Raw genomic sequence first — 26,303 nt, 5'->3', positions numbered from 1 at the left:
TACCCGCAGAAAACCAACACCGGTCCTAGTCAAGGATAAGAGGTAGACAGAGGGAGCCAATACATGGAACCCGAGAACTGTCTTTTCCTCATTATTGTCGTGCTAATACACCCATAAAATAATACAATTTAGTGAGTTAGTGATTACACTACTCACACTATGTGTTAGGTAAACCGCCTTTTCCCGTCGCAAGTAATACGATTAGATAGGATCCCAAAACTTCGATTTAGAGTGTTTAGCCATAAGTCTTTATGAGCTTTTCCTTCCCCGGTCTTCGTTCCGAACTGTCCTCAGATCTTTCCATATCCAAAGAGCAAATATCTCCAACATAAAGATAAATTACTAGGAACGACCCCTATCTTATGGATTTCCGATACTCTTACTCCTACCTTGAATACCCGGACTACATCATAGGGATGTAGGTCGACACTCAGATAACCAATATCCGAAGCGCGGGAAAATTTATACCTATTACAGTAAGGATAGATACGTCCAGGGTTAACCATCGTCTCTCATCAGCTTGTGTTCCTTTTCGTGTAGGAAAAACCATGCCTCCGAAGAAACGTAACCAATCTGCTGGCAAGAAAGCGATTCTCCTATTCGATGAAGCTACGTTCCAAGCTGCAGTCTTGGCAGCCGTAGCAGCTGTCATGGCTCATCTGAATGCTAACAACGCCAATGTTAGCAGGAGCCCTTTCGAGATCCCCGATCCTAGCAATGGACAACAGAAACCAACACCTGCGCATCCAACCACCCAAGAACATCATCCAACTCCACTGAAGAGAAAGTTCAAGAACGAGGAGGAAAGTACCTCGGCTCAAGGACCTTCTGAAGGGCAACGAGCTGAGGCAGTCAATACCCCTGTCAACCCTTCCATCGTGACACCTAGAAGGCCAAACCTAGGAAGCCTTCCCCGCTGCAGCAAGTGTAGCTACCATCATCATGGTATTTGTCGAGAATTCTTTTGCACTAGGTGCAACAATAAGGGGCATACCGCTCGTACCTGCAGAACCCCGGTTAAGTTCATTACATCAACCACCAATGTGGTGACCAATCCAGTATGCCATTTATGTGGTGAGCTTGGGCACTTCAAGCGGGACTGTCCAACTGAAAGGAACGGCAAAGGCACAGGAGGAGTCTAACTCTAATACCTAGGGAGAAGCATCAAAGAAGCTGGTAGAAATTTTGGTACGTCTCTCAATCCTAGATAACTAACTGGAAACACTAAAAGGCTAATTCTAAATGTAAATACTCTCCCGTTAAGCCGAAAGTCGCAACACTGTTGTAAAATTTAAAATTTCATCATGTAAAGCTATAATGGCTCGATATATACGTTAAAGCCATGTATAATTAAGATGGGTAAAACTCAAGTGAGTGTTGCTGCCTTATTTCCTGTTTCTCATTTGGTTGTGGATTTAGGGCAGAGTCGCTCACTCAACAATCCTTCCCACCTTAATTATACATGACTAGTGTATGTTAGGAGATTATAGAAAGGCCTCGTGAGAAATCCATTCATGAAAAGTACATTATTCCGAAACCTCAGGACCCTCTATAGTTCCGTGTCAACTCTATCAGTCTAAGTATCTACGACAGTGATACACGGGACGAAACTCGAGACGCTAAGAGCTTGTGTGCCCGTTCAGCACATGGCCATATCGACCCTCATTCTATATCATGTCGATGTATGCCAACTTCGACGCCTCTATCAATCATGGTTCGATTTCGTGTAACTATATGTAAATTCCTAGTGCTGTGTAAAAAAACTTTCACCGTAGCCATTTCGACAAATAAAGGTTCTTCCGAACCTAATAATAAAACCTAATGCGATCCGTCAGTTGTCTCTCTTATCTAAAACCTTCCGAAATACCCAGGAGAAGGGTACCGTGCACTGTTAACCAACCCCTCCTTAGACAAATAGAACCCGAAGCGAAAGACACTGCAGGTATTCCAGAAGACGATAACCACTCGAAACCTACTCCGTAGATCCCCCAGAACGACCCTTATCACCTCACAATCAGATTCGAGAATCAAGGAAAGAAACTCATGGGATTAACTTGCTACTACTAAGTACATGCATTAGACTGATACATAATTTAGATCAATACGATTTAAGATGTGTGCTTCCTCCCTACTTCCTGTGCCTCGTTGGGTTGTGGGTCTGGGGTGGGGCCACACAGTTGAACGTTCCGTCGATCTCAATTATATACGGCTTGCGTACACCAAGTATTAGCGATTAAGCCAAGTATGAGCTCTACCACGAACCTTGTGATAAAATCCTTCATCCTATCCCATAGAATATGAGTTGGAGTCAAGATAACCGCTGTGGGTTGAACTACTAGAATGACCACAAATCCAAAAATTGTTGTCATCCCAGTTAAGCCAACACAGTAGCTAACACCCTCAGTTAGTAAAGAAACCCGAGTCGAAGGAGTCAAAACATTGACTACGACCATCCATCCACGCTTAATACCACGAATTAAGCATCTCAGCAGATATCCCGGAAACCTGGAAGCCACAATAAGTTAAACTCTGAGAAAAGTGGATGAGGAAATTAGAAGTTCCGAGTGACAGAACCCTATACTTCTAGACTTAATCTAAATTGAGGAAACTCAGAACCACCAGAAGAGTAGTCGCAGAAAATGATCGCACTACTCAGGCACTTCGTCCACCTCATTACTAACGAGTAGTGCATGGGACACTCCACATCCTCACGTGGAAGAAGTCACCATCGCCCTGTAGACGATAGAATGCATTCTCCGAAGTGAATACTAGAATGCCAAGAACCACATGATAACCTCCGCAGCCATGAATACTTGAATAAAGTACGAAAGTAGGTTGCGTTAAGCCTTATAACCCAGATCCCGGAGAGATTTTAGACTCGACACCAGTCTAGGTGTTAGTCGATGGGTTATACAAGAACACACGCTTTCTGCAACTGACACTAAATACTTATGGACTCGCCATCATTATACAAATGCTGATACTCGCTTTCAAAATAACTTGTATTCTCAGGTCATCAATAGAGAGGTACATCTCGGGAGATTTTGCGAAGACAACCTAGTACCAAGCTACATCTATGTTATGTTATGTATTTACTTTGATGTTGCTATGAAATGTAACCTATGTAAAACTATTACTATTAATGCAATGGTTGTTGTACTTTGATTACTATACTGCATATGTTGTGATACTTGACATGACGTTCTCCACCCCAGAACATTTCCACCGTTCTGGTTTTGGGGTGTGACATTGGGACATTTCTAAGCTATTTCGGGTTCCAGAGCTTAGTGAGGGGTAAAGGCTTCAGATCTTGGGTCTTGAAGGGTCCTCGTGGCATAAAGGTGCAAACTTTATGGCCATGAGAGGCCCATGCACCTTGTAGACCTTATTTTTGGGTCTTTTGAGATTAAATACCCATCCATGGACATCAAGTTTTTACCTTTACGTGAAAAAAGGGCCCTAGGAGGCCAGATCTATAGTTTTGATGTGTTAAGACCCATTATAATCGATTGTATAGTGGTGGACAAAGAGGAACTCGACGAGTCACTTGGGTGACTTGGCGAGTCGGGACACTTTTTCCCCAAAAATCATCTTCTGGAAATGGTTTGGTTGAGTGGAAGGAACACTCAGCCTGCTAAGGACTTGTTTTGGACCTGGAAATCATAGGACTCGATGAGTCTATGAACAGACTCAACGAGTCCAAGGCAATCTCCCAATCTTTGAAGATGGACTCGACGAGTTGTTCTTACGACTCGAAAAGTCATGGACTGGATGAATTCTTATGAGGGAGATGAACTCGATAAGTTCAAGGATGAACTCGGCGAGTCGGATGAAGATGGTCCCGATGGTATGATTGAAGGAGAACCCGTCGAGTTCTTGCTAAACTCGACGAGTGGAGTCGAGGATTGATCCGTGTTAGTGGGATATGGACTCGATGAGTTGGTAGACCAACTCGGCGAGTCAAGTCAACTGGATGTTGACTTTGACCAAAGTTGACTTTGATTTAATTGAGTTGACACTGGTTAGGGTTGCATATTCAAATTAATAACTTAGGAGGGTTGTAGTGTAGAGATTAAGGAGTCAATAAGAGTTGAGTTGTACGTTGAGGATCATTCAGACACTACACGACATCGAGGTGAGTTACCTTCCAGTAGGGGTGGATCTAAGGCCACAATGTCGGTCCACCAACAAAAGTAATTGATAGATAATTGTCTTTGTAACAATTATCTTGGTATGCTTATGTGATATGCTTATGAGATATGCTTATGTGATATGCTTATGAAATATGCTTACGTGGTATGCTTATGAGATATGCTTATGTGATGTGCTATATAAGTAAGTGGTAGTAGCAGGGAATAGTTTTTTCCTGACTCGGTCGTTAGGACCGAAGGGTAGGTTAGTACCCCAGATATGCCTGACCGTATGATTATATTTGTTATTGTATGATAGAGGTATAGGTGAAATAATCCTCGTTGCCGGTTGAGATAGACTGGAGGGTATTTGGCACCCTAGAACGACCTGACATAGGTAAGTCAGCACCCCAGAATGGCTTGACATGGGTAGGTCAGCACCCCAGAATGGCTTGGGGATGCCTATTTACTTATCGGGGATACCCCATTACTTGTTGGCGATACTCCTTTACTTTGACCCTGACTCTGCCACTAATTGATAAGATATCTGAAATATATATAATGACATAAAAGGACATTAATTTTTTTTTTTTAATAATTAATTAAGAGGTATATTTGGAAAATTAAAAAAAAAAAAAACTTTTAAAAATCTAGTCTAAGTAGCCTTTTAAAATGTTAGTTTATAAGTTACTTTTTGGTTTGCCAAACATGACAACTTAAAAAAGATCGAAAAATAAGCTAGCTTATCAGCTAACTGTGGCACGCCAAACATAACCTTAATCATTAAGACTTTGATTATTATTAGTTTTTTTTTTTTTTTTTTTTTTTTTTTTTTTTTTTTTGGTAAAAATGACAAAAAAAATATTGTTATGTAACCTTTCATTTGAAACCGTTGGTTGTGGTGAATGAATGACTAAAATGAGAAGACGAAATGATAAAGTCATTTAAATAAATACTAATATAAATTGTAAAAGAATTAAATAAAATGATGAAAATATTAAAAATAAAGACCTAATGTGGACAAAATTAAAATCTTATTACCCTATTTAAATGGTTATAATAACCATGTTAGTTTGATATATATAAAAAATATGTTAGAGACTTAACGTGAATAAAATTAAAACTTTATTACAATCTTTAAACGATTATAATATTTACATTGATATAATCTACTTTAATAAATAAAGATATTTTTACCACATTTTATATTCTTATTCATTTTGCTACATATAATTTTGTGGTAATTTTAAATTAATTTTTATTCTACATGTTATTTTATGGTTTTTTCTATTTTATTAAAATTCATATAATATAAAATGTACTAATAAATGCATATCAATTTTATTAATGAACTTTCCTTTTAATTTCAAAATTACCAAGTTAAAGTTTTATTAATTTATTTTATTTACTTATCTAAATTATTTGTTTGAATTTAAAAGAGAAAAAAACATTTTAATTCTTATAATTCAATATATATTTTTTTCTTATAAATTCAAACTTCTTAAATGTTTAAAATTTTATATTTAATTTTTATTTTAAATAAATTCATGTAATACATAGATGTTACACCTAATATATATAAAAAAACCCTAAAAAACCGAACAAAATTAAAAACTTTTTTATAAAATTCCTAGTTAACCCTGTTAAAAAAGATTTATGAAATTGATGGTTAACAAACGAATGCCATCCGTATGTTTTTTTTTTTTAATTCAAGACAATACATACGTGTAGCGATATGAAGGGTGGCATAAACCCTAGTCTGCCCTCTTCAGGCCTTACCAGTAACCCTTTACCACAACGTGCTGTGCCATTACAAATCTCACCGCTTTGTGACTCTAACAAATCCCTCATCTTTTCACAGACAGCTTCCCCCTTCACCTTTGCTATAACACGATTATCCTCTTCATTTTTCCCCAATTTCTTAAAATCAGTATCTGTTTGTTTGTTTTTTCAGTTTTAATCAAAGTTTCAACAGGGTAATAAAACCCCACCTACTTTGATAGCGATTAATTCAAAAAAAATATCACTCAAACTCGATACAGCTTCTTTCATGGTCTAAAGATTCTGCTTTCCTACAGGTATTCCTTTTCTCTGATATTTTGATTCGATTTGTGTGTGTAGATTTAGGGTTCTGTGTATGTTTCCATGAAAATTGTGCAAAACCCGTATGGATTTTGTGTCGGTTTCGTTAATTTTTAGTGGGTTTGTCAGTGGGGTTTGAGGAGTTTTAACTAATAGCAAGCTTTTGTTGTCAATGGCGGTTTTCAAAACCCTAAAAGTGGGTTTTCCTTTTTCGACTGATGGAAATATGGAATCATTTCCTATACTTTCGAGTTTTGTCTGTTTTTCTTCTTTAGCTTGTTTGTAATTGGTTTCTTCTCCGAAGCTGTAGGGTAAATCACTAACTCTTGACGGGTTTTGTTTATTTTGTTTCTAGAAATGGAAACCATGGAAGGTAACAACTTAACAACTGAAACCCTAGGTGGGCTTTCTTCATCTTCTCAGCCACCCGCCCCACCTCATAAAACCTCGAAACCAACTCCGGAGGAAATATTCGGTGGCGACTTGGGGTCGAAAAACGGCAGCAGCGGCGGTGAGGTCGTTGTTACGACGGTCGTTGAAAAGACTGAGGTGACTATCGTCAAGGTAGTTCAAGAAAATAAAGATGACATCGTCATGTTTCAAGAAGGAGAATCTTTCAGCCACTCTGTTACAGAGAAAACAGAGAACAACAACGAGGTTAAAGAGAGTGAGAAAGAAGGGGCTTTTGATCATTTGTTTGATGGTGATGAAGGTATGAACATAGATTACAACAATGAGGCTAAAGAAAAGGAGAAAGAAGGTGTTTTTGATAATTTGTTTGATGGTAACGAGGGTATAAACGTAAATTTCACTGATGAGAAGTTGGTTGCTGGTGAAGATCTGATGGATGTCTGTTTACCCGATCAGAAAAAGAAAAAACCCGAAAACATTGCAGCTGTCTTTGAATTCACAGATGATATGAACGAAGACAAGAACAATGAAGGAAATCTTGAAAATGGAACCAAATTAGCAGAAAACAATGAAAGTGAAGAAGAAGAACATGATTTTGTGGTGGGTGATTTTGTATGGGGCAAAATCAAGTCTCACCCATGGTGGCCGGGTCAAATATACGACCCATCAAACGCATCAGATTATGCAAACTCTATAAAAAGAAAAGGTCATCTCTTAGTTGCTTATTTTGGTGATGGATCATTTTCATGGTGTTCACCTTCTCAATTAAAACCATTCATCGATCACTTTGAAGAAATGTCAAATCAAAGCGACTCCAAGAAGTTTGTACATGCGGTTCGAACCGCTCTCAAAGTGGTTAACCATCTTGTCGAATCGGAACTGACCAGTAAATGTCAAACTGTTGACCGTGCTGCCCGGGTTCCCAGTGCTGACATGGCGAACAGTGGGATCAAGCCCGGTGTGGAGGTCCCAAAAGGGAACACAATTAGGGTTTTGATCGATCGAATGAACCCGATTGAGCTTCTTTTGAAGTTGGAAACGTATGCAACTATTGACCCTGGTTTGAAAATGATTGAGCTTGAACTCGAACTAACCGTGGTTAAAAGCTGGTTGGGTGCGTTTTATTTACAAAAGGGTGGTTACTTGCTTCCAGAATACCATGATCCGATGTGTATTGAAGGGCTTGAAGACAAGTCGAGGATCGGAATCAACGATTCCGAAGTAAACGGGCCGTCGGAATGTGGAGAGAATGGTGATGATAAATTGTATCAAAAAAGGAAACAGAAAAGCGTGGCGGAGCTTTTGAGCGTCGAAGATGAGCCGCCAAAGATGAAGAAAGCGAAACCGGTGAAAGACAGTGGTGGTTCCGGGAGGAAACGCAAGGCGGCGCTGGTAGTGGTGGTGCCGGAGTCGCCGGAAAGTGACGGCGGCGGTGGTGGCGGCGGTGGGGAGGAGGACTCGATGTGTTCGCCGCGCCAGAGGAAGAAAAGCAAGTATTTGTCGCCGCCGTATTTGAGTCCGGTTTGGAGTGGGAAGCTGTCAGGTTCGGGTTCTGGTTCTGGTTCTGGTTCTTTCAAAGAACCAAAACCCGAACCTGAAAAGGAAAAGGAAAAGGAAAAGGAAAAGGAAAAAGAAAAGGAAAAAGAAAAAGAAAAAGATTCTGAAGCTACTGATAAGCAGGTTGAGGAGTCTTCTTCTTCTAGAAGGAAGCCTCGTCAGAAGAGACGTGTGCGTGAAGGATCTGATGATCAGGAGGGTAAAATCGTAATTGATGGTAATGTGAATGTCGACAAGGTTTTGAATGGGTTGTTACTTGCAGCGCTTGATCCTTCGGGTTCTGTGGAGAAGAAAAAGCTTGGGGCTGTGACCCGGTTCGTTTCGTCCTTCCGGAGCTCCATTTTTGAAAACAGATCTGAAGTTAAACCCGACCCGGAGGTGGAGGAATCGGATGTTGGGTTTGTGAAGAGGAAGATTGAGGAGATGAGGGAGATGGTGAATGGGTGTGAAGATGATGAAATGAGTGGAGAAGTGAAGGGGAGATTGGAAGGGGTGATAATGGAGGTTCTTGAGAGGGTGAAGAAGTAATTAGGTTTTGGTTTGGTGTTTTGTTTTTAGAAATTTCAAGGGTGGAAATAGATTGATTATCTGTTTTTCTTTTGGTTGAATTAGTATTTTAGTATTTAGTATTTAGTAAGTAGTACTGAATCTGAATCTCATAAGCACTTAATGGTTTTTTCTGTCACTTATTTATGTAGGAGTTTTACTTTTACATGTTTTTCTGGTTTTAACAAGGGTTGCAAATGGGCTGAAAAGATCTATGTTTTATTATAAAGCAAATGTGATTCGGATTCTCGATCAAGAAAATGTTGAAACATACAATGAGAATTCAGTTGAATTCTTTATAAGCTGTAGTTGTAGGTTTGGAGCTTGCTTTTTGTACCTGAGTTTGACAACAGTCGACAAACAAACCCGAGTTGAGTTTGAGCTTTAAATGTATTCGATCAAATTTTGGTTTGTTTGTTGATTGCGTTATTACTTTGAATTTTTCAGAGTATTTATGTTGAAAATAAAATAAAATGAAAGACCACATTGTTTTATTGTAAACTTTTATAAATTACAAATAAGTACAGAAAATAAATGAGTTTAATATATATAATTGTTAAGATTTTGATCTAAAGGTCCTCCCAACGAAAAACAATCCAGATTACGTTAGTGGTAATGACTATCTTAAGCAAAATCTGTAATCGGATATTAGTATTTCAATTAGGATTTTAAGATCGTAATATGATGCAACATGTTTAGTATTTATTATATAAGCGAATCTAAAAAAAAATTGTCCGCTTCAGTTGAATTCAAACATTCATCACTTGATCCATTCATCCCTAATTAAATAGATCATCATGCACTCATATTATTCGTTTTTTGATTTTATGTCTTTTAGTTATATATGATCATACTTATCTTGTTTCTTTATCTGCTAAAAACATTAAGTTATAATGAGTACTAGATAAACAAGATCTTGATGATAAATTTAAAGACTAGTTCATCTTTTTCCTATCTTTCAATCCTGATTAGATCTTAAGGATCAATGATGTTGTAAGATATTAAGCAAATCCCGAACTATGTTTTGTTTATAATAGTTCACAATCTTGTTTTAGTTTAAACACACTTAGATTGCTATTTTATAAAAATTCCAGATCATATTATATATTTATATACATATAAGATAATAAAAAAAAATATAGAAAAAGACAAAAAAAAAAACACAAAAAAATCTTACCTAACTTATCTCAAAATTTAATGGAAACATACAAAATAAATAAATAAATATTAAATTATGGCACACATGGTTTGGGCCTTGCACAACAAAATTTTGCCATTCATTCGTAACAATTTCTAATGATTAGACAATATTACCCTTTTTCCTATTTTACCAAACTTTACATATCACTAAAAAAATATATTTTTACCTCTATATTTTTTGTCATGTTATAAACTTAAAAAAATATCAAACATGTGACATATTCTACTTCACAATAACTCTTTCCATTTCATTGACTTCATTTTCATGGGTTCTGACCTGTTCATCTTCCACACCATGACCACAGAAGTTGCTCTCTGTAATTGTCATCTTCATGAAACGACTCTGGAACCTTTGGTTCTTCAAACTGTGTCCTTTCACTCTTTTCACCCAAATCATCACACCATTGGAGCATAAATTTCAATGCATCACAAAGGGCCAGCTATCCAAAAGTTAGCATACATCCATAGGATTAAAATGGTGAAGAGTCCTACCATTAATAGACCAGGAGCGTAACCTAGATAACGAACAGAAGAAACAGCAGTTACCTGAAAAAAGGAAAACGATTTGCGACTTTCAGGGCAATGAATGAAGAATTTTGAATTTTTGTTGGGGAAAGTTCGTAATAACAAACATGAGGCCAATGTCGTCTGATAAATAAACTGAAACCAGAAGCTGTCTTCTTCGCTGCAACAGAGCACCTAAGGCTCTCCAATAGCAGCCACTTTCAGTCTTCATTGAAAACCCCAAATTTCTCCATTGATACCTAACGATTATGATCAATAATACACACAATTCCAATTCAGTGATTTTGCAAACCGGTTAATACACACATTGATACATGTTTGTACAGGAAACAATCAAAAACTAGAAACAAAATTGAAATTGTACAAGACATTAGCGTGTACCTGTAATGATGCGTGGTGGGCGACGGCGGTGGAGTCAGCCAGAGGTGGCGACGGTGGTGGAGAAGCCGGAGGCGGCGACTAGAGTAAAGCAAGCGCAGTGGGCGATGGTGGAAGCGACGGCCGTATCTTTTTTTTTGGGCGAAGGTTCCTAACTGATTGTGATGACAAGTGGAGAAGGGTTTTAGAAAGCAGAATATAAAATGTAAAACAGATTAATTATAACAAACAGAGAAAATGATAAAAATAGCCATTTATATTAATGGCATTACAAAAATAGTTAAAAAAAATCGAAATTACAAAATTAGCCAAAGATTTCACAGATAGAGATGTCCCATCTGTGAAATGAGCATCTCATCTGAGAATGTACAAGCACCTAAAGCACAGTTGTGCTTTAGATGCTTGTACATTCGCAGGTGCTTTTAATTTTTTTTTTCTGTATATATAGGGGTAAAATCGCAGATGGAATAGGTCCATCTGCGATTTAGTCTCACTCTATCTGCGAAATTGTGGTTTTTTTTTTGTATATATTTTTTTTAGTTTGACTACTAAATGAATTAGTTTGACTGAGAAAGTAAAACAATCTACAAAACTTTTTATATACCAACATGATTTCGTAGTCAAACCAATTCATTTCATAGTCAAACTAAAAAAAAATACAAAAAAAAAAACCACAATTTCGCAGATAGAGTGAGAGTAAATCGCAGAGGGACCTATTCCATCTGCGATTTTACCCCTATATATACAGAAAAAAATTAAAAAAAAAATTAAAAGCACCTGCGAATGTACAAGCACCTAAAGCACAGCTGTGATTTAGGTGCTTGTACATTCGCAGATGAGATGCTCATTTCACAGATGAGGCATCTCCATCTGTGAAATCATTAGCTAATTTTGTAATTTCGATTTTTTTGGCTATTTTTGTAATGTCATTAGTGTAAATGGCTATTTTTGTCATCTTTCTCTAACAAATATTATCATAATTAAATATGAAATATATTAATTATAAAGATTATTATCATAATTAAATGTGAGATACATTAATAATTTTCATAATAAATAGATTTTATTTTTAATTATGATAATATTTTTCGTAATTAATGTTTCTTATATGTGTCTTAATGGACGTATATTAGAAAATCCCAATGTAAAATAAAGAAAGGGTTAAGGGTATAATTGTCTATCCTTAAAAAATTGTTGTATATGATAAATCCCAATGTAAAATAAAGGGTATAATTATCCCAATGTATGATAGAATCTTGTTTAGCACCTTTGTTTTTTACCTTATTTTGGTACTACTATCATCCATTCCAACTTATTTCCATTTTTATCACCGCGGTAGGTATAAATAAATTGTATAACACATGAACACTAGATGTTATATTATTTATTTACACTAAAATTGAAGCAAAATTTCAATTATATTTTGTGTCTTTTATTTTAGATCTACATTTTTGGTTTGTTTTAAATAACTAGTTACAATTTAAATGTAAATAAAAAATTATATATTAACTGATATAAATTAGTCATAAATATAACTAGTGTCATACCCACCCGTTGGTCGGGTTGACGGATGTTGGTATGCTTTTTGGATGGACCATCAAATGTATGGGTATTTCTTGCATTGACTGCATTCTTTCCAGCGATCCATTATAAACCATAGCTTTCAAAGAATGAGTGTCTTGAGAATAACTCTACAAAAAAAGATAATAAAATGATAAAATGTAAGTTTCAATCAAAGAAATCCAAAACAATGACACACTAATTCTATTCCTTAATCATCCTCTATAAACTTAATAATAACATTTTTGTAGATTTTTGAGGTCATAATAGTAAAAAGCAAGAGGGAACATCAACATGCAGTTAGAGGCCAATAAATCAAGATGAAACATTAAGAATTCTATAAAGTACATATGGTTCGATGTTCCAATCTTTAATCGTGACAATCCAAATCAATTTTTTTAAAATCTTTTTTATGGTTTGAAATCTGAACAAATGAAGATTAACTAAGTTGTTGCTAAAACCTTCCCATCTGATTCTGACCCCTTTTCTTTATTAGTCTTTACACCTCTATACTTCATTACTTAACATGCATATTGAAAAGCAATATGAATGAGCTAATAACTTTCAAGTTCTTGGACTAAAAGTTGTGAAGAACCTTCCAATAATTCGATTTGTAATGGCTGGACTAATAAATTGGGGTTTGTTTCTTTTTTTTTTTTTTTTTTCTTTTCTCCCAATTAATCCATGTAGGGGTATAATGGTTGAAGGGGTAATGATGATTTTTGGATAACCTAATGCATCAAGGTCTCTTTCTTTTTTGGAATGTATTAAATGACCATTTAACCCTTATATTCCAAAATCAGTTTTCACAATATTCATCAGTTTTAACTTTTAGTTGGTAGGAAAAACTAAGAAAGGAACAAATAGTTATTAGGGCTAGCTTATTAATACATTAAACCAAATTTTTAGGTTTAACCCGTTATGTCATTATGTGTAGATTAAGTCAAAAAGACAGAACCCCTTGGTACTTGGTTCTTTTTTACTTAATGGGGATAGATATATACAAATGTTCTCTCTTGCTTAATATAAGACCATTCTTTCAGACCAAAAAAAAGAACCTTAATTCATACAATTTTTGCTAATCTGAGTAAGAAGTTGCTTAATGGGAGATTCTCCTTCTTTGTCATGCTTTGTAGTCATGTAATGATTCATACCTATATATGGTGCTTGTGGTATGTGACATCAATATCAAGATGAAAATTAGTGTTACTACACCCATGTAAATATACCAAGTCATAACAATTAGCATCAAACGGCTTTATTACTCACTTTTATAGTCATTTGCTCATGTTTCTCCTTTTTCCTTTGATGCCATTCATATATAGGTATGAAATAACTGTCTTTCAAAAACAGATGATGGTGGTGTCCAGATCCATGAAAACAAAATTAGCAATTCAAACAATGAGCAGATGAACAAAATAACTATCCAAACCCACTAATCAAAGACCATTATACTTCCTGCATAGAAAATCAAGTGAAATCAGTTCAATTCTAAACATCAATTCATATATGTGAACAACATAAAACATATATAAAGGAAATTGATCTTTCCGTACTTACAGGTGAAGTACAATGCATGAACTATTAAGAAGGTATATTGAATCGTTATCCGATAAAATATTCCAACTTTTTACACCCAAACCACTGTCATTTCCGTTTACAGTCTAGATTTCCCTCTTTACATGTTTATTGTAACACTCAATTTTTCAAACAAAATTTTCGATTTTATAAAAACATAGTTCCATCAATATTCATAAAAACCACCCCTTTTAAATTGTTCAACAATACATTGCAAAATCCCAAGATCAAAATGTCAAGCTCCAAACGTGTGTGTACGGATCAAGCCGGCGCCTTCCCACGGTCGTCACTAGTACCTGAAACAATAACATCAACACTGTAAGCACAAGGCTTAGTGAGTTTCCCAAAATACTACATGTAACACATATTAGCCACTCGAGGCTATAACTCTGTGGGTCCGTGCACCCAACTCTGTGAACCCTCAGGTTCTAACTCTGTGAACCTTCCGGTTCTAGCTCTGTAAACATGCACAGCATCAAACACATAAAAGTAATGCAGTACAACACATAACATACATCGCATACAAATATTCTATCACATAACTCTGGTTACCTACTCAAGGTAAAGTATAGTGAGAAGACTCACCTCGTGTGTCTCGGTAAACCGTAACCCTGAAATTGCTAAACACTCGATCTGCCGAGCTGAAGTCCCCCCTATAGCACAATATATCTCTAATTAACACTTTCCCAACTAGGGTTAACCATACCATAACAGGACAATCTAGGTCAACGCTGGTCAACGGTCAACTTGACCGGACTCGGCGAGTGCACTATAGCGACTCGGCGAGTCTGAGCGAAATCACCAATTTCCCTGAAACTCTCTCTTGAGACGTCGAGCATCCCTTCCCAACTCGACGAGCTCCACCTAGCACGAGTTGTGGGGCCACCACGACTCAACTCGCCGAGTCTCCAGAACGACTCGGCGAGTCCGGTTTGACTCTATCCACCTGTCCATCCTGACTCCCCCTTGACCCACTGGGTTCACTCATCCCAACTCGGCAAGGCCACTCGCTGAGTGGTCGTGTAACATTCAAGCTACTCGCCGAGTCTGTTCTTCGGACTCGGCGAGTCCATGCCATGCACTAACTCAATCTTGCTCTAAAGGCCAGATCCAGTCCACTAATCCATAGATCCAGTCCCCCCATGCTTACTTAGCACGTAAAGTTCCAGTCTTGATGCATGAATAACCTCTACATGATCACAAATGATGATTTTGACTCTATTACTTCAACACAAGGCCAAGGACTCCATTTTTACCCATAAAGCTTGATGAGTGAGGCCCCATGGACCTCTATGGATCCAGATCCATGGTCTCAACTCAAAGAGGGAACAAAAGGGCACCAAATCACCCCATAAATGATCATATTTAACCCTAACTTGCATCAAGTTCACCAAACAGGAAATGGTCCGAAATATTACCTCTAAAGTGATGATCTAAGCTCCAAATCCACGAAATGGCAACCTCCTTTGCCTCCTTTTGCCTAGAGCCTCCTTCTTCTTGCTAAACAACACTCACAAGGTCAAGATTTGCTCTCAATCCTTCACCAAACGCTCAAGAACTCTAGGGACACACTCTGGGGGTTGGATGAGCGCAAATGACGGCCATAAGGCCCCTTAAATAGGCCACAAACCCGGGGATTTAGGGTTTCTTAACACAGCGCAGACTCGCCGAGTCCATGCCCTGGACTCGCCGAGTCCAAGCGCGCACCTTCGCTCAAACCCGCATCCCTACTCGGCGAGTCTGAGCCCTGACTCGCCGAGTCCCTCTTACAAAACAACACAATTAAACTTACATTATACCTGGTAAAAATCCGGATGTTACAATTCTCCCCCACTAGAACTGGACTTCGCCCTCGAAGTCTCGCTCTAAAACAGCTCCGGATGCTGCTCCCGCATCATATCCTCCGGCTCCCAGGTCATCTCTGATCCCTTCCGATGTTGCCACTGAACCAGTACCAGAGGTACCTCCTTGTTCCTCAAAACCTTGATCTTCCGATCCCTAATAGCCACTAGTCTCTCCGCATAATTCAGGCTCGCATCAACCTGAATATCCTCAAGTGGAACCACTGCCGACTCATCGGCTATACATTTCCTCAACTGCGATACATGAAAAGTGTTGTGAATCTGCCCCAACTCTGCTGGCAACTCCAGTCGATAGGCTACCCGGCCTACCCTGGCAATCACACGAAACGGGCCTATAAACCGGGGCCCCAATTTGCCCCTCTTCCTGAACCGGATCACTCCTTTCCAAGGAGAGACCTTCAGGAGAACAAAGTCGCCGACCTGAAATTCCAGCTTGGACTGGCGTCTATCCGCGTAACTCTTCTGTCGGCTCTGAGCGGTCAATAACCTCTGCCTGACCAGCTGTATCTGCTCTGACGTCTGATTCACGATCTCTGTACTGCCCATTACCCTTTGCCCAACCTCTCCCCAACATATGGGAGTCCGACACCTCCTATCATATAACAGCTCAAAAGGTGGCATACCAATGCTCGAATGATAGCTGTTATTGTAGGAAAACTCCGCCAAAGGCAAATACGTGTCCCAACTACCCCCAAAGTCCAGAACACAAGCTCGAAGCATGTCCTCGAGTGTCTGTATCGTCCGCTCACTCTGACCGTCGGTCTGGGGGTGGTATGCGGTACTAAAATGCAGCTTAGTACCCAACTCCTCATGAAATTTCTTCCAAAAACGGGAAGTGAACCGCACATCGCGGTCTGAAACAATCGAGATCGGCACCCCATGCCGAGATACAACCTCCCTCACGCAAACCTCCGCCAACTTCTCCGCTGAAGAACTCTCACTGATGGCAAGAAAGTGAGCGCTCTTTGTCAACCTATCCACGATCACCCAAATTGCATCAACTCCTCTGGAAGTCCTCGGCAATTTGGTGATAAAGTCCATAGTGATCTGTTCCCACTTCCACTCGGGAACCTCCAATGGCTGCAACTTGCCATGCGGTCTCTGGTGTTCGGCCTTTACCCTTCGACAGGTCAAACACCTCTCGACAAACCATGCTACATCCCTCTTCATACAGGGCCACCAATACTCCTTCCTTAGGTCCAAATACATCTTCGTGGCCCCGGGGTGGATCGAAAATTTCGATCTATGAGCCTCCTCCATCAATGTAGCACGTGTACCGCCCACAAACGGTACCCAGATCCTGCCCTGATAAGTCATAAGGCCTCGACCATCCGATACAAACTCAGAAACCAACCCAGCAACCCGCTCTCTCTTCTGCATCTCCGGACGCACGGCCTCGGCCTGAGCCCCACGAATGGCGTCCAGAACTGGAGCTATCACGGTCAATCTCAAACATACATCTCGCAGGGGAGTGCTCTCCGCCCTGCGGCTCAACGCGTCGGCTACCACATTAGCCTTGCCCGGGTGGTACAAGATCTCACAATCATAGTCCTTGACCACATCTAACCATCTCCTCTGCCGCATATTTAGGTTAGGCTGATCCATCAAGTACTTCAAACTCTTATGGTCCGTGTAAATCGTACATCGAACCCCATACAAGTAGTGCCGCCAAATCTTGAGGGCGAACACCACTGCCCCCAATTCCAAATCATGAGTGGGGTACCTCGTCTCGTGAGGCTTCAACTGCCTTGATGCATAAGCTATCACATGACCCTTCTGCATCAATACCGCTCCCAATCCTAGGATCGACGCATCACAGAATACCACAAAACCTTCCATGCCTTCCGGAAGGGCTAATACTGGAGCTTCACACAACCTTTGGCGAAGCGTCTCAAAGGAGGTCTGCTGCTCGGGACCCCATGCAAATGCCACGCCCTTCCGGGTCAATCTAGTGAGTGGAACCGCAATCTTGGAGAAATCCTTAATAAATCTCCGATAATACCCTGCCAACCCGAGAAAACTCCGTATCTCAGAAGGTGACCTCGGCACCTCCCACCTCATCACTGCGTCAACCTTGGCCGGATCGACCAATATCCCCTTCTGGTTAACGAGATGTCCCAGAAACTGGACCTTCCGTAACCAGAAATCGCACTTGGAGAACTTTGCGTAAAGCTTCTCCGCTCTCAAAACCCCAAGCACCTCCCTCAGATGCTCCTCGTGCTGCTCACTAGATCTCGAATATACCAGAATATCATCAATGAAAACAATCACCGACCGATCCAACATCGGCCGACATACCCTGTTCATGAGGTCCATGAACACAGCCGGGGCATTAGTGAGCCCGAAAGGCATCACCACAAACTCATAATGCCCATAACGTGTCCTGAATGCTGTCTTCTGGACGTCCTCGTCCCGCACTCTCACCTGATGATAGCCCGACCTCAAATCAATCTTGGAGAACCAAGATGCTCCCTGTAGCTGATCGAATAAATCGTCGATCCTCGGCAGCGGGTAACGGTTCTTGACCGTCAGCTTATTCAATTCCCGGTAATCAATACACATGCGATGCGAGCCATCCTTCTTCTTCACAAACAAGATGGGTGCTCCCCATGGCGAGCTACTCGGCCGAATAAACCCCTTCCCCAGCAACTCCTGAAGTTGCGAGGATAACTCCTGCATCTCTGGAGGCGCAAGGCGATACGGCACCTTAGCAATAGGTGCGGCCCCCGGAACCAAATCGATGCCAAACTCCACTTGCCTCGCGGGAGGCACTCCTGGTAACTCTTCGGGAAATACATCAGGAAACTCCCGCACCACCGGAACTTCCCCTACAGAGCTTGGTCTCTCGGAGATCACTCGCGTATCCATCACATACGCTACATAACCCTTACAGCCCCGCTGTAAACACTGCCTCGCCCTAGCAGCCGAACAAAAGGCTGATCCAGAACGTGTACCCTCGTCGTACACTGAAAGAACTCCCCCACTAGGATCTCGTATAGTTACCAGCTGTCGCTCGCAATCGATAACCGCACCGAATCGGCTCAACCAATCCATGCCCACTATAACACAAACATCACCCATCGCAATCGGAATCAGGTCGATCGGAAACTCGACCCCGAATATCTCCAATACACATCCCCGGAAGACCTCCGTAGCACAAATCACCCTGTCGGCGGCTATGGAAACCCGCAGAGGCCGACTCAATACTCCACGACTAACACTGATATGCTGACTAAATGCCAGGGATACAAAAGATCGACTCGCACCCGAGTCAAATAACACTAAAGCAGGTACAGAATTCACAAGGAAGGTACCTAAGCATAGCATGATATAAGCATAATATCTCAACACCATAAACAATAATGAAAAGGAAACATACCAGCCACAACGTCGGGCGCGGCGCGGACCTCTTCCGCAGTCAGCTGGAAGGCTCTCCCCCGAGCCCTCGGTGCCTCGGCCTTCACGGGCCGACTCTCTGCAGCAGTAGCTCTGATGGCGGCGGGAGCAGACCCCTGAGATGCTCCGCGCAGCAGCGGACACTCCGCCTTCCGGTGTCCAGTCTGGTTGCAGTGGAAGCACACTGCAAATCCCTTGGGGCAGTCCTTAGCCATGTGCCCCTCCTTGCCACATTTGTAGCAAGACCCTGCCCGACAGGCGCCATCGTGACCCTTTCCGCACTTCCCACAAGTGCGGCCCTTCTGACTCCCGGGTCTGGGATCAGCGGGCTTGGCCCGCTTGGCTGCCGGCTGGGACTGTGCCGGTCGCCGATCTCTCCCCATAGACTCCGCCTCTTCCCTGGCCTGAGTCTCAAGCTCAATCTCCCTCTTCCGAGCATTTGCCTGAAGCTCGGCAAATGTCCGGTACGAGGAGTTCGCAGCGAACTCCCGAATATCCCGCCTCAAAATGTTCAGATAACGACTCATACGTGCCTGCTCGCTGGACACGTGCTCTGGGCAAAACATCGCCCTCTCCTGGAACATCCTCGTAATCGCTGTAACCGACTCGGTACCCTGCTTGAGGGTCAGAAACTCCTGCGCCAGACGTTCCCTCTCCACCTGAGGAACATACTCATCCCGGAACATGGAAGTGAACCTCTCCCAGGTCACTACCGAAAGCTCAGTCGGTGTGAAATGCGCAGACACAAACTTCCACCAGTTCTTCGCTCCCAAGCGAAGCTGGTTCAATGCGAACCGAACCTTCAAATGCTCAGGGGACGAGCAAGTGAAGAAGCATCCCTCCATATCAGATATCCACCTCATAGCTGCCACCGGGTCCTGCGTACCATCAAACTCTGGGGGCTTGGTGTTGCTGAACTCCCTGAACAACGTCGCATCACCTCCCTGGGGTCTCGCCGCAGCAATCGCTGCGGTAGCTGCTGCGACCGCAGCCTCGGAAAGAGCGGCATAGCGCTCGTCAAATGTCTCAATCAAAGCGGTCTTAATAGACCCGAACATCTCCGGTATCTCGGCTCTGATGACCGCAGCCACCTCCTCATGAATGATCTGCCGAATGTCCTCATCACTAGACCCGACATCCTCCGGCATGTGTCGTGTCCTCACCATGATCAACCTCTGAAACACAACATGCGATAATTAGAGTTTACTCGAATACTCTTACATTCAACAATCCACCCCTCCTTGATTCTTGGCATCCCCAGATTCTTATTTGAACTGTGTACCGCTCCGGTGCTTTTAGTAGTACGGGCCCAATACTACTGTTCACACCGTCTCAGTACACACTCCAAATCGTCCTCTTCGGATCCCAGTCCCCAAGTACTCTATTATACTTAAATCTCTCTGAACAGATCTCACACAAACCCTAGCTGCTACCTAACTACTCTCAGCGTCTCATAGCAGCTCACCATTCCCTAAGCTAAGGCATCACAAAACAGGCCGCTCTAGCCCTATCAGCAATACCTAGCCTATTCTAGCATGCATACACATCACCATAATAGTTATTACACAACAAAAGATATTTTGGGAATTCACCGTTCGGGCGCTGACTGATCGTACACACGTCTCTTCCTGGAAACCCTTTACTCTTAGAAAATTTTGGTTTTTATTTTGAAAATATCTCTTCATTTCCTCAGTTTGAGTTCAAATACCCCCGAAGGTGTACCCGAATCCCTCAAACCAAGGCTCTGATACCAATTTGTAACACTCAATTTTTCAAACAAAATTTTCGATTTTATAAAAACATAGTTCCATCAATATTCATAAAAACCACCCCTTTTAAATTGTTCAACAATACATTGCAAAATCCCAAGATCAAAATGTCAAGCTCCAAACGTGTGTGTACGGATCAAGCCGGCGCCTTCCCACGGTCGTCACTAGTACCTGAAACAATAACATCAACACTGTAAGCACAAGGCTTAGTGAGTTTCCCAAAATACTACATGTAACACATATTAGCCACTCGAGGCTATAACTCTGTGGGTCCGTGCACCCAACTCTGTGAACCCTCAGGTTCTAACTCTGTGAACCTTCCGGTTCTAGCTCTGTAAACATGCACAGCATCAAACACATAAAAGTAATGCAGTACAACACATAACATACATCGCATACAAATATTCTATCACATAACTCTGGTTACCTACTCAAGGTAAAGTATAGTGAGAAGACTCACCTCGTGTGTCTCGGTAAACCGTAACCCTGAAATTGCTAAACACTCGATCTGCCGAGCTGAAGTCCCCCCTATAGCACAATATATCTCTAATTAACACTTTCCCAACTAGGGTTAACCATACCATAACAGGACAATCTAGGTCAACGCTGGTCAACGGTCAACTTGACCGGACTCGGCGAGTGCACTATAGCGACTCGGCGAGTCTGAGCGAAATCACCAATTTCCCTGAAACTCTCTCTTGACACGTCGAGCATCCCTTCCCAACTCGACGAGCTCCACCTGGCACGAGTTGTGGGGCCACCACGACTCAACTCGCCGAGTCTCCAGAACGACTCGGCGAGTCCGGTTTGACTCTGTCCACCTGTCCATCCTGACTCCCCCTTGACCCACTGGGTTCACTCATCCCAACTCGGCGAGGCCACTCGCTGAGTGGTCGTGTAACATTCAAGCTACTCGCCGAGTCTGTTCTTCGGACTCGGCGAGTCCATGCCATGCACTAACTCAATCTTGCTCTAAAGGCCAGATCCAGTCCACTAATCCATAGATCCAGTCCCCCCATGCTTACTTAGCACGTAAAGTTCCAGTCTTGATGCATGAATAACCTCTACATGATCACAAATGATGATTTTGACTCTATTACTTCAACACAAGGCCAAGGACTCCATTTTTACCCATAAAGCTTGATGAGTGAGGCCCCCTGGACCTCTATGGATCCAGATCCATGGTCTCAACTCAAAGAGGGAACAAAAGGGCACCAAATCACCCCATAAATGATCATATTTAACCCTAACTTGCATCAAGTTCACCAAACAGGAAATGGTCCGAAATATTACCTCTAAAGTGATGATCCAAGCTCCAAATCCACGAAATGGCAACCTCCTTTGCCTCCTTTTGCCTAGAGCCTCCTTCTTCTTGCTAAACAACACTCACAAGGTCAAGATTTGCTCTCAATCCTTCACCAAACGCTCAAGAACTCTAGGGACACACTCTGGGGGTTGGATGAGCGCAAATGACGGCCATAAGGCCCCTTAAATAGGCCACAAACCCGGGGATTTAGGGTTTCTTAACACAGCGCAGACTCGCCGAGTCCATGCCCTGGACTCGCCGAGTCCAAGCGCGCACCTTCGCTCAAACCCGCGTCCCTACTCGGCGAGTCTGAGCCCTGACTCGCCGAGTCCCTCTTACAAAACAACACAATTAAACTTACATTATACCTGGTAAAAATCCGGATGTTACATTTATCAATCTACAAAAATTCAAAACTAAAACTCAGCACAAATGTTTTTATGAAAGAGCAAAATAGATATGGAGAATAAAGGATATGGGAAATTGTGAGATGTACAGAGAATAAGGGAGAGGGGTAGCATAACTGAAAAAAATTACAAACATTAAACTTTATCAAACGTACCTTTTTAGTTCTCCATTATCTATCAGTTTTAATCGATCAGATGGTTACATTCAACCCTAGAAGTCATTATCTGGAAAAAAATGAACAAGATATAATGAACATCCAATCGATTGAGTAGGGGTTTTGCGTGAATACTGGCAACGCTTAATAGTCGACTCCTCATCTTCTGTAAATAGGTGCAAGATCCCTTCAATTCCTTCTTGATTACCGATTTCGACTCTCCGTTCTCCATAAGTGATACAGATTGAAAAAGATTCTGATCATTATATAGGCCAGATTTCTATGTCGTGGTTAGGACAGTTACCGACTATGAAGCAACCTACCTCCGTATCGTGATGATTGAAGGAGAACTACCATGTCTTCAACGAACCTGAAAACCAATTGAACGTGGAGGAGAAACGATTGAAAGATGAAAACGGCTGGCTGATAACCGTGATTCTTGAGTTATTGCAGTCAGGATTAAACGTCCGAAGAGTTTGAACGGTTGAAATTTTGAAGACGGTTTTCCACTCACCGTCCTCCATAATATTAATAATGTTTAAGATTTATATTTCGAATTTGTTTAAATATTTAACTACGATTACAATAACATATTTTATAAAAGTGTAATATACATACATCCTACAATACACATAGTATAATTTTTCTTTAAGTTACTGTAATAAAAAGAAGCAATACATATTTGATATTTACTTTGTTAAAAGCTAATTAATAAAATGTGTTTTAGACATTCCGTATAAGTTATAAAAAAGAAGAAGAAGAATATAGACAAAATTGCAAAAAGGATCCTTATGCTTTGTCAAAATTATATGATTGTTGTATCAGTACTCCAGTTTTAGATATTGGGGTTGTTTGATAGTTACTGATCGAGTAAGATCTGACTATGTTTGAAGAACAAAAGAACCCAAAAAGTCCATTGCCATTTAGTGTAGGTTTTAAAAGAAACTAACCAACAAACTAAAATACATTGCTATGTAGTGCATGTATGAAAAAAGAAAAAAAAAGTACATTACATTTTTTATAGTTTTTTTTCACCAATTTCTTTGAAATAATCTAGATAACAAAATATACAAAATATCATATAAAATTTAAATTAAACATAATAATTACAATTTACAAAGTCTATAAACAACAATGATCATAAAAATGAAAGATCGGATTCCAACACGTTGTGAGCCATTAAAATAGAACCTGATCAAGTTGAGATGAACAAACATGTGGGACAAAAACAATCAAAATTAGCATGTAATTCAAACCCAAAACTATGTTAAACATCAAATCCAACTTAACACCAAATCCAAATTAACAACTGACTATTTAAAAATGCTAAAAAGAATTCTGGTTTGTAAGGAATTAGCATTTGTGGATTGTGGAAAGTACCAAACAGGATGTTAAAACTTATAGTAACATTTAGCCTTTTGGCCCTGTTTGGTTCAACCAATGGTAGACAAACTTTATGAATTGTTGAAAACAAAAAGATCAAGAAACTCACATGTTCCTAATACATGGTCGATTGAAGATGAAGCCACCAATGAGTACTCTCCGGTTTACATTGCACCTCAAACCGATTCTTCGACCAAGCCATTGGTTTTATGGCCAAATGGAGGTACTTTTCCAAAAAACAGCAATCAAGCCCTTCCAATCCAACACAAGCATCATCCGGAGTCAGCAATCCCGCAATTGAAAAGAAATTGATTTTGTGTGAAAAAAAATATAACAAACACATTTTCAAAATTGATAGAATCAAAAGAAAACAACAAGCAATGGATTGAAGACGACATCTGATTTTATGAAAACATATACCCAATTTTACTAAACATACATTTGATTTCAGAAAAAACAAACAAAAAACAAAAAACAAAAAACAAAGAAATCAGAGGGCTAGAAAATTACCAGCGACGGGGCTGCCTACTGCAATGAAGATGGTGGTCGTAGGGAGGGTTGAAGGTAAAAGAAGTCATTGTTGGAGCATGAGAAGGGGTGGTCGACGTTTGAGGAAGAAATCGATGGAGCTGTAGCTTGCGTTCATCCATCAATTTGGCGATGAGGAAGAAAGATGTGAAGACCGAGTGTGTTTTGGTATAAGGGAAAACGAGGGAAATCAAGAAAAAGGATCGAGTCAACTTCTTTTTTGTAGTGGACCGAGTCAATAGGTTACCGGATCAAACTAAATTACCTTGTATCAAACAAGCTGACCGGACCCGATCAACAAGTTATCAAACATGCCCTTTATGTGGTTTTGGTCCATGTGACTGACATTTTTGTGTGATTTTGGTTCACACCCAACCTGAAATGATGAATATGCCTAAAATTGTTTGTTTTTTAACTTATTTTTTATCAATTTTCTAAACATTTCGTATTATTTTTTAATTAAATAAACTAAAAAGAATCCTAAGCAACCCCACATAATTCATCATGCCCAATACCCAACCCTACACCTATGTCGATCTTCCTTCTTCTTTAATCTCTATCATAACCTCCACAACTAGCCTTTCCTTTGGCGATGACAACAACCCTACCTCCCACCGCAAAGTTCTCACTGATTAACTACTCCCCTCTATCGCCAAAGCATGAGTCAATCGGAGCTAGGGTTTGCACCAAACAATTTAGGGGTTTCGATGATTAATTGTGGTAAGTCTATGAGAAATCCGAAAAATGTGGGGATTCAAATCATACACAAGAAATAGTGAGCGACACCGAATGGGTGGGAAAGTTTCAACAGGTATGAGGGAGGAGAGATGAGGGTGAGGATGTGATTGGATGTTTGTGGTGAACGGTAATGGCATTCGATGGTGATCGTGGCAGTGGCTTTAATCATCTCCCACCCTAACAAGCTCTGGCAAGAATCGTGGTGCTCCTTCGGCTACAACGAGAAACCCAACTTCCCTGCTTGTTTATCATCGCCCACCCTAACAAACTCCAATGACAGTAGCTTTAGACCCCTATGCAAACTACATTGATGTGATTGACCACACACCGCAGCTTCTTCGATACCAACACCGCCCACCTAACAAGCTCTGGCAAGCATCGTTGTGCTCCTCCGATACAAACACGGCCCTACAGATGCTTGTTCATCAGCTCCCACTTGTGAGTTCATCACCATCATCTTCTTCACCTCTCTACTCTTTGAAACGTGAATCAAATAAAAAACATGTAGGTTCTAGTTTAGGTTCTTTAGGTTTCAGGTTTTAATTCCATCTTCGTGTACTTGTGAATTTTTGTTTCTAGGGTTTTGATTTCATCATTGGTTTCTGATTTTAATTGATAAAATTGTTTTGGGCATATCCGCATGATATATGGGTTTAACTTGTGGGTTTAAGCAACCCTTGCATCTATCTAGGCACTGAGTGTGATTTTAGGATCATATTATTTCTTGGCACTTGGTTTAAATCGGTCAAGAAGGGGAGTTGGTGTTGGTGGTTTCCAACAAGAGAGGGGAAA

The 26,303-nt window shown here is 40.7% G+C and overlaps 1 protein-coding gene and 2 long non-coding RNA genes across 4 annotated transcripts; 1 reads left to right on the top strand and 2 right to left on the bottom strand.

Annotated features, from left to right (window-relative positions):
- Positions 1-5,911: 5,911 nt before the first annotated feature.
- Positions 5,912-8,892, top strand: LOC145044172 (uncharacterized). Its single transcript, XM_078993011.1, has 2 exons — positions 5,912-6,208; positions 6,568-8,892. Exon 2 carries the CDS (start codon positions 6,570-6,572, stop codon positions 8,706-8,708), a length of 2,139 nt encoding a protein of 712 aa, XP_078849137.1. The 5' UTR covers positions 5,912-6,208; positions 6,568-6,569; the 3' UTR covers positions 8,709-8,892.
- Positions 8,893-9,981: 1,089 nt separating this feature from the next.
- LOC145040174 (uncharacterized) lies at positions 9,982-14,079 on the bottom strand. 2 transcript variants are annotated; one of them, XR_013679873.1, is made up of 6 exons: positions 13,950-14,079; positions 13,460-13,847; positions 12,381-12,520; positions 10,833-10,984; positions 10,559-10,690; positions 9,982-10,472 (listed from the first exon to the last, which is right to left on the bottom strand). It is a non-coding gene; the product is annotated as an uncharacterized LOC145040174 (long non-coding RNA). The 2 variants fall into 2 exon arrangements; XR_013679872.1 differs by having other exon boundaries at positions 13,659-13,847.
- Positions 14,080-23,893: 9,814 nt separating this feature from the next.
- LOC145040170 (uncharacterized) lies at positions 23,894-24,968 on the bottom strand. The gene is made up of 3 exons (XR_013679870.1): positions 24,756-24,968; positions 24,355-24,497; positions 23,894-24,053 (listed from the first exon to the last, which is right to left on the bottom strand). It is a non-coding gene; the product is annotated as an uncharacterized LOC145040170 (long non-coding RNA).
- Positions 24,969-26,303: the final 1,335 nt, after the last annotated feature.

The sequence above is a fragment of the Lactuca saligna genome, chromosome 4 (genome assembly GCF_052625555.1).
Source record: "Lactuca saligna cultivar CGN05327 chromosome 4, ASM5262555v1, whole genome shotgun sequence".
Classification (NCBI taxonomy): Eukaryota; Viridiplantae; Streptophyta; class Magnoliopsida; order Asterales; family Asteraceae; genus Lactuca; species Lactuca saligna.
The sequence above is the reverse complement of the archived record's forward strand: the minus strand, read 5'-3'. Positions and strand labels throughout refer to the sequence as shown.